This window comes from Brassica oleracea, chromosome C4, assembly GCF_000695525.1.
Source record: "Brassica oleracea var. oleracea cultivar TO1000 chromosome C4, BOL, whole genome shotgun sequence".
Lineage (NCBI taxonomy): Eukaryota > Viridiplantae > Streptophyta > Magnoliopsida > Brassicales > Brassicaceae > Brassica > Brassica oleracea.
The window spans coordinates 46,355,261-46,369,016 of record NC_027751.1 but is presented as its reverse complement, the minus strand read 5'-3'; the positions used below and the strand labels follow the sequence as shown (position 1 = coordinate 46,369,016).

Sequence of the window (13,756 nt, the reverse complement as noted above, 5' to 3'; positions counted from 1 at the left end):
TCCTTGGCGAGTTTCCTGGTAATGATTTTGGTTTAGGTCTTCACCGATTGTGACTGATTTACTTAAGCAGCCATTCTCTATATAGTTTACATTACGTACATATAGATAGAACAAAAATATATACATAAAATATCAGATAAATTCAGAATCAAATATATATGCGATATGTTTTGGTAAATTATTTGTTCAAATTTTCAAGTCTACAAATAATGAGTCACAAAACAAAATATACCAAGAAATGGATTGCGATCGTCCATGTGATACATCCAGGGCCCTCTAAGACTTTTAAACGTATCTCGTATTGAACCAAATGTTAAAACCCCGTTGAAAAGGTAGCCATCTTGCTCGTATAATCGAAAATTTTCTTAGATGGTCGGGGGTGATTGGTTGAACTGTAGCAACTGACTTTAACTTTAATTTTTATCTACAGTTTTAAAAACCACCAATCGTGCTTTATATTAGTTTTTAAAGCTACCACCAAAAAAAAAATGTACAGTCAAAAAACAAAAAAAAAATAATTGTAAAAAATTTAATTTCTAAAGCTCCATTTTTTTGGATGTAGGAAATTTTAAAGCTACATCTCTTAAAGTTAAATAAAAAAATTCTGCTAACTAAAATCTAAAGTAAATTTTATACAGTCACAGCTCAACCAATCACCCTCGACATCGAAGAAAATTGTAGATTTAAGATTTTAAACCGGACACGAAATCTAGTTTGAGTCTGTATGTATTAAAGTAAAGTGTAACAAGTTGAAAATAAGATTATGGTTATCTGTAAATGTTTACTTGGAAACAAATGCAGGACTATATATGCATGAAAGTCTAAGTAAAAAAAAAACGAATTTACTAAAAGAGGTTCCACAGAAAAGGCTAAGCCAAAGCTATATATGCATGCCATGTCCGCATGAAAGTCTAAGTAGAAAAACGAATTTACTAAAACGAACAAGTGTCCAACCACTTTTTTCCCCTCTGATGCTTCTTCCGTAAAAAGATGATCTTTTGCGATATACTACTAATTGGTCAATCTTCAACAAAACATGGTATTATTATACTATAAAATTGATATTGTTTTTGTATATGACAAATAATTTTGACATTTCTAGGTCAGAAAGCGGGAAATACAAAAAAATTGATGATGCTGTTTTTTTAAATCCAGTAAAAAAAAACTGATTTTACAAATCTAAAAATATGCAAATGGTCTCAGTTGTTACCCAAAATATGAAAACATTTTATGTCCGTCGTTTAAAGAAAAAAATATTAAATATCTGGAGTTTCTTTTTGTAGCCACCATTATATTGCAACTAATTGCAAGGTTATCAGACTTTTCCAGCTCACAATTAAACTGATGAGGTGCGTAAACTAATAGACTAGCCTTCTGATTGGAGCGTTCCTATTACGCGCTCTGTTCACGCGTGGGCCATCCTTTTCAAACATACTATACTAGTTGTTATTTGTTACCCAAAATGTAAATACATGCTATGTCCTTACTAGGCAGTATATAGAAATTAGTTTGTTTTAATGAATCTGTAACAATACTAACTTCAATAATTAATTGCAAGGTTATCCACCCTTGACTGCTTATGAAACTGATGAGGAGGTTAGTCGCGTTCTCATTGGTGCGTTTCTCTTACGCGCTCTATCGACGCGTGGACGATATCCGAAGCTCTTTTAATAATACAAAGAGAGAGAGAGAGAAGGGAAAGATAGTCTTTACTCTTCAGTGGTGGGTAGAGAGCGAAAGTTAGAGAAAGAGAGAGAAGAATAGCACATGACCTCACTATCATTGGGCCCTCAGCCTCCGGCTACTGCTCAGCCGCCGCAGCTTCGCGACGGAGATGCTTCCAGGCGTCGTTCCGATATGGATACAGACAAGGTTGCTCTCTCCCTCTCTCTCTCTCTCTCTCTCTACTTTAACGTTTGGTGAACAAATTGCATTTCGATTGCGTTTGGTGGCTATTGTAGATCTCGGCTAGATCTAGCTTCGATTTCACTTTTTTTGATGCGGTTTCTCAGCGAATCGATCTGTGTTTTCTCTTGCTATCGTCGTAGTTCGTAGTTCGTAGTAGCTAGCTAGTCTTACTATTCAGCTGAATGTTTCAACCAATCATATTGAAGATCTTGAGCTATGTTTTGATTACTAGTATTAGGGTGAAGAACATTGGTTCTCTCTGGGTTTGAAATTCGATTTCACAGACGATGTAGATCTTAATTACTAGATTGTTTAACTAATCACACACTTGTTCCATGACTTTAAGTGATTTGATGTATTGGATTTACATTTGTTTGTTATCTACTTGATTGGACTCTGAGCTAGGCCTTGACTGTTCTTGGATTTGAAGATTTCATATGTTTAAAGAATGGTTTTGTCTATTGATTGTTTCGTAATCTCATGTTTGTTGTTTTCAGGAGAAGAGCACTATTTTATTTTTTTTTAATCAGTTTTCTTTGTTCTTTCTTGACGAGAATAGTTTGATGATATGTTGAGGTTTGGTTGCAGGATATGTCTGCTGCTGTGATAGAGGGAAACGATGCTGTTACAGGCCACATCATTTCTACTACAATCGGAGGCAAAAACGGTGAACCTAAACAGGTTTGAGTTCCGTTCTTTGTTTGAATCCTCTAATGTCCTAATTAGTAGTCCTAATGATTACGTATTAATCATATGTTAACTTGCTTTTCTACGTATAGCTTAAAACAATAACTAAACAGAGACTCTTTGTGGTTCATTTATTACAACTTTAAGTAGGCTACAGCTACTCACTTATGTTTTACTCTTTCTGTTTTTTTGCAGACCATCAGTTACATGGCCGAACGGGTTGTTGGACAAGGATCATTCGGAATCGTGTTCCAGGTACCTTTGTGCTTCTCAATCACTGTTACCCTTTGTAGGCGGTAGCTTTCTTCTTTCCTTTCTGATCGAAGTATGAACTTACCATTGTAGGCCAAGTGCTTGGAAACTGGAGAATCAGTCGCCATTAAGAAGGTTTTGCAAGACCGGCGCTACAAGAATCGTGAGCTGCAGTTGATGCGACTAATGGACCACCCAAATGTGGTTTCCTTGAAGCATTGTTTCTTCTCTACAACGAGTAGAGATGAGCTCTTCCTCAATCTCGTTATGGAGTATGTACCCGAGACTTTGTACCGGGTTTTGAAGCACTATACTAGTTCAAGCCAGAGAATGCCTATTTTCTATGTCAAACTCTACACATACCAAGTATGCATTGTTATTATCTGTTTCCCTTTCAGGCAGTATCTCTCTTTGTTGATTCTAAAACGGGTAAGAATACTTTTTTTCTGCAGATCTTCAGAGGCTTGGCTTATATCCATACTGTTCCTGGTGTCTGTCACAGAGATGTGAAACCACAAAATCTTTTGGTACGTTGATTCTATTTTGGGTTTGTCTTTGATAATCTTGATAGATTGTTAACTAATTCTCTTGTACGTTCTGCAGGTTGATCCTCTCACTCATCAGTGTAAGCTGTGTGATTTTGGAAGTGCAAAAGTATTGGTAAGGAGCTTTACCTTTAATATCCTGCTTTGCTTATTTCAACTGTGTATGTGTTCTGTCTCATGAAATCATTGCGACACATGATTATTCGGATTAGGTGAAAGGTGAAGCAAACATATCATACATTTGCTCTCGGTATTACCGAGCTCCAGAGCTCATCTTTGGGGCCACAGAGTATACATCCTCCATAGACATATGGTCTGCTGGTTGTGTTTTGGCAGAGCTCCTTCTTGGCCAGGTTAGTGTAAACTATTTTATCTGTTTAACTCTAGAATGTTCCGCTATCATTTTTGATATTTATAATTTTTTATCTGTCAGCCGTTGTTCCCGGGAGAAAATTCTGTGGACCAGCTGGTAGAGATCATCAAGGTGAAGTTTCATTTTGATCATATGTTATCTTGCTGTCGTATTCTGTTTTGTATATAAAATTCATATAATCTTATAGATTTGTAATGATATATGTGCTGCGTTTGTTTAGGTTCTTGGTACTCCAACTCGAGAAGAAATCCGATGCATGAATCCAAACTACACAGACTTCAGATTCCCTCAAATCAAAGCTCACCCGTGGCATAAGGTATTTATATGCATGTCCGATCATACAGTGGCTAAATAGTTGAATCGCTTCTCATTATATTCGTATAAATGAAAAACTAAACAAATTCACATACTTCTCTCTGACCTTCAGGTTTTCCATAAGAGGATGCCTCCAGAAGCCATTGACCTCGCATCTCGGCTTCTTCAATACTCACCGAGCCTGCGTTACACTGCGGTCAGTATCTCTAAACCACCAAGTACTCTTAATTGTTAAGAGTGTTCTCTCTGGATTCATTGGACCTGCACTGCACTGTCCAATGTTGCTGATGTTTTCTTTTAACTGACATTTTTTTGTTGTTTCTGTGTAAAAGCTTGAAGCATGTGCACATCCATTTTTCAATGAACTCCGTGAGCCGAATGCTCGTCTTCCTAACGGCCGACCTCTACCAGCCTTGTTCAACTTCAAACAAGAGGTACGTCAATCACAGCAAAAAAAAAAAAAGTAATATAGCTCCAAACCATTACTAGAATGTTCAGTTTTAAACAGTTGCCTAATCTGTAATCTCTCTCTCTATTCGAATGTTCATAACAGTTAGCTGGGGCTTCACCAGAGCTGATAAACAGGCTCATACCGGAGCACATAAGGCGACAGATGAGTGGAGGCTTCCCATCACAGCCTGGTCAATAGAAAAGGAATATGGAAACTGGGATGCTTTTGCGGAGCAAATGCCTTATGGAAAAGAGGAGAGAAGATTTTACTTGTCTCTGATTTTTCAGAGGGTTTAACTAAAATATCAGCTTATGAGTAGAGAGATGATTGGCCAATTAAGCTTTTTGAGAAATCAGGAGGTGGTGATGATTGTGTCTAATATACAATTCTCTCTTTTCTCTTTTTATGTTATAATTCGCTTTTGACTTGTAGAGATACCTTTTCTCGTTGTATTATTTGTATATGTTTTTGTCCGTAAGACAGCAAACCGCGATGATGGAAGAATGGAATGAATGAATGATGTCTAAAACTTAAGCCTAATAACAGGGTCAGAGCTCATACATATATATAAAGTTAGAATGTGAGATCTCCATGTTAAAATAACCTTAACATTGGCACGTGAATACAATTGCATGATTGAATTTCTGGTACGTCGAGAGGAAGTAAGTTTATAAGAAAGTTGTTTGTGAACAAACAAATGGAGAAACATTTGTTTTGTTGCAAAGAAACGTATGGTTCCATAATGTAGAAGAGGCATTTGAATGTGAGCTTTAAAACCTTTCATGAAAGAAAAGGAAAGTTATGGGTCACTAACCGGAAAATATATCATTTGAAATGTGTATAAAACTTAATGGGCTGAAAACTGTTGATAAGGTTCTGGATTCTGGGAACCCTATTAACTGAGCCACAAGCAAAGATACGAGGACCAAACCCTAAATCTTCTCTCTTTTTTTCCCCCTCATTCAGGTGTTTTTCATTAGTCACATTCGTTATTTTTACTTTTATTATCTTTGATTGTTAATAGATTTTCTGAAAACGCATGTCCACTTGTTTCTGTTTGATTTGTTTTTTTTTGGCTGCAGGCTTTGGAAGTCCACACTGGGGTGAAACAACTCTCCCTAATCTATACGCCTTTCAACTCTTTCCCCGCCTTTGATCCTTTGAGAGTTTTTTTTTTCTTTTTTCTTTTGAAAATTCAAATTTTATTCAACCTGAGAATCGGAAATCATATTCGGTTACAAATCCGCTTTGAACAAAAATTCCAAAGTCAAACTATTACTATCTTTGCCCACTCACTAAACCCGACACATTCTGCTAGTCCATTTTTCGAAATTCTTCAGAATCGGTTGCCGTTCTCAACTTTTGACGAAACCCACAGGATTCCTTGTTGCTGCAGATGCCGGGACTTCCTATGTCGTTTCCGGAGTAGCTAGTTCCCGATAAACTCCACAAAGCTCATAACCGTCAATGTCTATGAAGCGCTTGACGGTTCAATAGGGGATGGTTTCAGGTACTTACGAGTAGAGGCTTTGCAACCACCACCAAAACCGGGCTTGTACACAAACACCACACATCTTGAAACCGAATCCCAAACCGGGCAAGCGCCCGCTACTGCCGCCACTAAACCAACCTTCAAGAAAGCGGGCCGATTTTGCTGCCACCACCAAACAAGTACTCCTCCATCACCTGCAAAGAAAGTCAAGAACACCACCCCGAAAGTGAATGATGACCAAGTGTTGACACCAAGCCGGTCAATGACTCCCGAGAACCGGCTCAGACACTTCTGGACTTCGAGAACCAAAGACCCTTAACTGAGAGGTGAGACCCCCTAACCGTGTCGCCAGCAGAGGTACTACAAAACCAAATAAGGAGGCTGAATCCAAACGTGAAAAGGCTTCCACTAGGATTAACTTGCAAGGAAGCCATGAGAGGAGAGAACAAGATGATGTAGCTCGACAAGCAGCCTACCAACCGGCCATGGACAACTGGAGCCACCGCCTATCTAACCAAACGAGCCTTAACATAAACCCAGAACCATACCCTCCAGTGAACCGGACTTCCAAACTCGCCTTCGGATCAACGACCCACGAAACTCACCTAACAACAGAAAGAGAGGAACTTGAAGAGATCCAAGAGCCAGCCGCCGTTGAAGAGATCCAAGATCCATACCCTCCTGCGATCCTTTGAGAGTGGGTTTGAGGTTTTTGCAAAGATATATTCCTTTTTTGTGTTGAGATATTCTTCTGCTATATTTGTTTAGCAATGATTACCTTTTCATGTACAATTCCTGGTAACTTAGAGCATCTGCATCGCGCGTCTCTACGCGTATCTAAAGGGGGGGGGACGATATTGCAAAAAACGGTATACAAAGTGTGCACAATAAGAAACATGTGCTGTGTTTCCTTTGCACTGTTCGCGGGTCCCACCGACACGTGGCGGTCCGCGATTGGTGCACTTTTTTTTTTTAGTCAGAAAAAAATAAAAGACTTTAGCGATGCAGATACTCTTACTGGTTATTCCAATTTCCAAACAAATCCTATATCGGCAACAGAAGGCTAAGAATCTTCACACTAATTTGGTAACAATGAAAAGAAAGCTTAAGAAGACAAACGAAATATTGTTAAAAAAAAAAAAATAGCACAAGTTTATATGAAACAGAAGGAGAGTTGTGGTATCACACAAAAACTTCTAGAGATTTGGTATATCGAAACTTCCTCTCGGACGTCACAATGAAACTTCCTATATCGGCAACAGAAGGCTAAGAATCTTCACACTAATTTGGTAACAATGAAAAGAAAGCTTAAGAAGACAAACGAAATATTGTTATGAAAAAAAAAATAGCACAAGTTTATATGAAACATAAGGAGAGTTGTGGTTTCACACAAAAACTTCTAGAGATTTGGTATATCGAAACTTCCTCTCGGACGTCACAAGACAATCGCACCACTCAATTTTACCCCAAATCTCACCTCCTTGAGATCTTTCCAGCGAAATCTAGTTTCCCACCGTAACTCGCAGTGTGTAAGTATGACCACATTAAACTTGTCGACAAAAATGCCTCCAAACCTTTCACCACTAGCCAACACCTCTGTTTTCTATCATACGCTTGTAAAGTATAAAGCTCTACTATGAAATATGAAAACCTCTCTCTTTATTCATAGAAAACATATGGCTTTATATAGCCTTACAACTCAATAGATAACTCCGAAAACTTCAGCTATTAAAATAGGATAACTACTAACAAGACTTGAGCCTCAAGACTCGACAAGATAAACACCAAAACAAAACCAATAATGACCAACTCAAACTCTATCATCTCCATGATTCTCGTACTTTCATTTGCTCCAACAAACCCTCCCTAAACTAAGCTTGGTTCACAAGACTTAGCTTACTCGCTGCAGAACAAATTCCAAGTTTGTCTCTCAAATCCTCAAATACTTCTCGTCCCAATGGTTTTGTTAAAATGTCTGCCACATGCTCATGTGACTCACAATGCTCCAAACATATCTCTCCATTATTAGCCAACTCTCTCAGGAAGTGAAAACGTACTCCAATGTGTTTACACCTCCCATGAAACACTGGGTTCTTAGATAGTTTAATCGTCGAAGTATTGTCACACCATATCACAGTGCCTTCTTTCACACGATGTCCCAGTTCCTCCAACACCCTTTTGAACCAGACTACTTGACACGCCCAGACTGATGCTGCAACATATTCAGCTTCTGTAGTTGAGAGAGTAACAATTGGTTGTTTTTTAGAAAGCCAAGCGACTGCTGCATCGTCCATAAGAAAGACATAACCTGAAGTACTCTTTCGGCTTTCAACGTCTCCAGCAAAATCACTATCAGTGTAAACCTGCAGCTCTCCACTTCGTCCTCTCTTGTACCAGATTCCGTAATCCAGAGTCCCTCTTAAGTACCTTAAGACTTTCTTTGCAGCTTGAACATGAAGTTGCGTTGGTTTTGACATGAACCGACTCAGAAGACTTACTGAGAATTGCAAGTCTGGTCTGGTATTGGTAATATACATGAGACTACCAATGATTTGCTTATAGAAAGTCTCATCAACTCGTTCCTCTCCATCATCAGCATCGATCTTACTCCCTGGAACCATTGGATTTCTAACGGAGTTGCAATTCTCCATGTCAAACCGTCTCAGTATCTCAAGAGCATACTTTGATTGACAAATATGAATGCCGCTTGATGTTTGCAGAACTTCGAAACCCAAAAAGTATCTCATCTTACCTAGTTCGGTCATATCAAATTCTCTTTGCATTGATTTCTTGAACTCGTCCATCATCTTGAGACTGCTCCCTGTGTAGATTAGATCATCGACATAAATACTCACAATCAATGTATCACCGTTTTCTGTTTTCAGGAACAGAGTCTCCTCATTCTGTGACTTCTCAAACCCGTTCTTGACAAAATATTCTTCAATACGACTAAACCAAGCCCTTGGCGCTTGTTTCAAGCCATACAATGCCTTGTGGAGTTTGTACACCTTGTCCTCCTCTCCCAACACTTCGTACCCTTTTGGCTGCTGTACATATACTTCTTCCGAAAGAACTCCATGGAGAAAAGCAGACTTTACGTCTAGCTGATGCACTTCCCAAGATCTGTGTGCAGCTATTGCAAGAATAGTCCTGATGGTGTCCATTCTAGCAACTGGTGCATATACCTCTGTGTAGTCTATTCCATGTTCTTGTGAGTATCCTTTAGCCACCAGTCGTGCCTTGTATTTGCTTACTTCTCCATTCTCGTTGAGTTTGGTTTTGTATAACCACTTCACACCAGTGCACTTAGCTTCGTTTGGTAGCTTCACCAATTCCCAAGTTTGATTTCTCACAATCGAATTCATCTCTACATCCATAGCTTCTCTCCACTTCAGACTTTTCTCTGCTTCTTCAAAGGTGGTTGGGTCTGTGGAGTTAAACTCTACCATGTTAGCCATGTGGACTTCATCATTGTCGTCTAGATCTGCACCTTCAGTGACATAATCGTTTAAGTAACGAGGACTTCTTGTGTTTCGTCCCTCCCTGGTTTGTACAACTGGCTCGGTGTGAGACTCTGCTGTTGCTTCTACAGGTGGTTCTGGTTCGATGTTTTGTTCTGGCGCAGCTACTGGAGTCTCATTGTCACTTCCTTCTTCTTCACTATCTTCCCAACTCACATCATCATCGTTCCAAGTGAGAACAGACTCTGCTTGATGGTCTGTCTCTTCTTCCCAGTTCCAGCCCTTGTTCTCCTGAAATACCACATCCCTGCTTACCATCATCTTCTTCATTCTAGGGTTGTATAATCTATATACCTTTGATTCTTCAAAGAACCCAACCAGAACACACGCTATGCTTTTGTCATCAAGCTTGCTCCGTTTTACATCTGGCACATGTACATGTCCAATGCTTCCCCACACACGGAAGTGTTCGACACTTGGTTTGATTCCATTCCAAGCTTCTTGAGGTGTGATGTTCTTTACAGCACTTGTTGGGCACCGATTCAGGACATAGAATGTCCAGTTCGCAGCTTCAGGCCACAGATACTTTGGTGCTTTCTTTGGTGAGAGTAATGACCTAACCATGTTCATTACTGTTCGATTCTTCCTCTCTGCAATACCGTTCTGCTGCGGTGTGTAGGCTGCTGTCAGTTGCCTTCTGATCCCTTCCTTATTACAGAAGTCAGAGAACTCCCGTGATGTATATTCTCTTCCTCTATCTGTTCGCAGACACTTGATATTTTTACTAGTTTCGATCTCCACTTTTCTCTTAAACATCTTGAACTGTGTGAATGCTTCTGACTTTTCATTCAAGAATTATGCCCAGGCCTTTCTACTGTAGTCGTCGATGAAGCAAAGAATATACCTCTTTCCACTAGGAGATGTAGGGCTTATAGGTCCACAGATGTCGGAATGAAGCAGCTCCAGAGTTTCTTTAGCTCTCCATATACTTTTCTTAGGAATAGGATTCCTTGGTTTTTTTCCCACTAAGCAATCAGGGCATGTGAAGCTCTGCGTATCAAATGCAGGTAGTCCCCGTACCATGTCTCTACTCTGCAACGTCTTCATTCCACGATGGCTAAGATGACCGTAGCGTTCATGCCACAGCTTTGGCACGTCCTCTGCTATTGTCTGAAAGCAATGCTGTTTTGATCTCTCTGTATCATTGGTCTGATCTATCAACATGAACAGCCTGTTTGCACTCATCTTGCTTTCAATCAGTAGTCCTCTTTCATCATGGTAGATCTTGCATATGCCCTTCTGAATCACGATAGAGATGTTCTTCTCTTGCAGCTGTCCCAGACTCATTAAATTGTTTTTGAGTTCTGGGATATGGAAAACATCACTGATTGTGTAGGTTGTGTTTCTTAGCAATATCTTCACACTTCCTTTTCCAACAACCTTCATCTTCTTATCGTTTCCCAGTTTGACTGAGTGCCTGAACTTCTCATCCATTGTTGAAAATAGCTCTCGGTTTCCACTCATGTGGTTAGAGCACCCTGAGTCGAGAAACCATGTTGTCTTCTTTGTAGGCTCCTGTGCTTCTGATTGAGTCATTAATGTCAGATCAGTAGTGACTTCGTCCTCTTCTTCTTCAACATAAGCCATCAGTAACATGTCTTCACTCTCCTCAGCATAGTTCGCTTCTTCTTCCCACTTTGGGCACTCATATTGGAAGTGTCCAAGCTTATGGCATTTGTAGCATTCGACGGTGCTTCTATTTGTGAAGCCTCGACCTCGTCCTCTTCCCCTACCTCTTCCATTGAAGCCTCTTCCTCTGCTTCCTGTTCCTCTGCCTTGAGTCACAATCAATAACTTATCATCTTCCTTTTCTGGTTTTCTGAACTTTTGTTCATGTACTACCAATGAACTTTGCAGTTCCTCCAGGGTAATGTTTTCGATCTCCTTAGACTCTTCTATGGAGACTACTACATAAATAAACTTCTCGCTTAAGGTTCTGAGTATTTTCTCCACCACATTTACATCTGGCATCTCCTCTCCATTACTTCTCATCTGGTTTGTGATAGCCAGAACTCTTGTGAAATACTCTTCCACCTTCTCTGCATCTTTCATCTCAAGCAACTCAAAATCTCTTCTGAGCTTTTGAAGCAACGACCTCTTCACACGATCGTTTCCACCAAACTTCTTTTTCATTGACTCCCAGATGATCTTGGATGTTCTCCTATCCAAGATCTGCTCAAACGTTACCCTATCAATTGATTGATAAAGGTAATGCTTCACCTTGTGGTCACTAGTCTTGGCGTTGTCAAGCAGCTCTCTCTGCTCGGTTGTCAATACTGTTGTGTCCGTCGGTTCCTCATATCTGGTTTCAATCACGCTCCATAATCCCTTGGCTCGGAAGAAATTCTCCATCACTTCGCTCCAGTGATCCCAATGGCCGTCGAACTGCGGCAACTTCATCTTATCATCTCCCATCTCTTAGGTTCTTGCAACGGAGCTCTGATACCACTTTGTAAAGTATAAAGCTCTGCTACGAAATATGAAAACCTCTCTCTTTATTCATAGAAAACATATGGCTTTATATAGCCTTACAACTCAATAGATAACTCCGGAAACTTCAGCTATTAAAATAGGATAACTACTAACAAAACTTGAGCCTCAAGACTCGACAAGATAAACACCAAAACAAAACCGATAATGACCAACTCAAACTCTATCATCTCCATGATTCTCGTACTTCCATTTGCTCCAACAATGCTTTTAACTCTTTCCTATAAATTAATTCATAATAGTACAATACATCATCAACGAGGGAGAGCGCTGGATAGTCGGATCTTGATACACGAGCTAAGATGTCAACGACGAGGTCATGGGGAAGTGATGCAGTCAGAGACGGTGGTTCAGATGATTGTTCCTCTTTTTCCATAATTTGGAAGAAATCTTTAGATCAACTATCACGCAACCCTAACAGGTAGAGCAGAAGTCCAAAGCTCTAGCTAGCTAGTTTGGATAGCGTGCGTTTTATACAACTCCTAAGTCCTAATATATAATACTAATTGATTACAACTTTATTGTAAATTTTAAATTATTTATATGTATGATCTTGTATAATATTATTATGTTATTTTAATTAGACATATGATTTTAGATATATAATGTCTAGTCGGTTTAATTATTATTTGCGTATATTATATTGCATTTATTTTTTGGTGTTATTACTATAATCATTCCTATAATTAGATTTTTAATTTTGGGTGTAAAATAATGGATTGGTCCATTTATTCATTTATTGGTACACTGAGTTAGATATATGTTTTTAGTTTGGAATACATCTATTTTTTGTTTTAGTTAAACCAAATAAGATCAGTTTCATTCAGTGCACGAGTTTGGTTATTCATCTACAATGTGTAAATATATTTTCATTTTTTTTGTATATTTGATGTTGATTTAATAAAAACACAATAAGAAAAATTGATAGTGATGATCAATACGAAGTTGTATAAAAGAGCATAACCAATATAATTTTGAAAGCTAATAATGAATGGAATTCAATATTTACTATATAATTAAATGTTTTAAATTTTAAGTAATTTATATTTTTGATGTATAAACGATAAATTGAAAACTATATTAATAATTTTAGACATTACAATTCAGTTTAGTTTGGGTATTCTTATTAAGGAGACATTGGGTGGTACGATAAATTAAAACTTAAAATCAAACTAAAGATTAAGCAAAAATAAGTTTTGATAATGGTGAAGTATAATATCTATAGTTCGCATAAAAATATTGATTTATAATATTTAAAAATATTTCTGTAATTATTTTATTAAAATAGAATTATACAAATAATATTTTTGTTTTCTATTAACAAATGTTATCTTGCTTAAGATTAAATTGTAAAATAACTTATTTAATATTTAAAATAAATACCAAACAAAATTTTGTGAATTGTTTGGGAAATTATTATTATACAAAATTTATAGATTTTAAATTTTGTTTAGAAAATTATTATGCAAAACATATGTAAAAAAACACAGTAATATTAGTTTTAAAATACTTTAGTTCGTTTAAGAAATTTCAGTTTATCTTATGTTATCTAAGTTAGTTTTGATCGTCTCAGAATTATATCTTGATATAAAGAAAATATTTTTATTACTTTTAAAATGTATATTATGTTATTTAAGATTATGTTTTAAAAGGAATATATTTCTAATATTAAGATTATTCTTGTGAACTTTCCTTTTTTATCTCTATAATATTATTTGAGAA

The 13,756-nt window shown here is 37.8% G+C and overlaps 1 protein-coding gene across 1 annotated transcript; it reads left to right on the top strand.

Moving 5' to 3' along the window:
- Positions 1–1,646: 1,646 nt before the first annotated feature.
- Positions 1,647–5,065, top strand: LOC106342073 (shaggy-related protein kinase zeta). The gene is made up of 12 exons (XM_013780891.1): positions 1,647–1,872; positions 2,497–2,589; positions 2,791–2,850; positions 2,941–3,213; positions 3,300–3,374; positions 3,451–3,507; positions 3,605–3,745; positions 3,826–3,876; positions 3,986–4,081; positions 4,193–4,276; positions 4,413–4,514; positions 4,634–5,065. The coding sequence occupies exons 1-12, from the start codon at positions 1,768–1,770 to the stop codon at positions 4,727–4,729; spliced, it is 1,233 nt and encodes a 410-aa protein (XP_013636345.1). The 5' UTR covers positions 1,647–1,767; the 3' UTR covers positions 4,730–5,065.
- Positions 5,066–13,756: the final 8,691 nt, after the last annotated feature.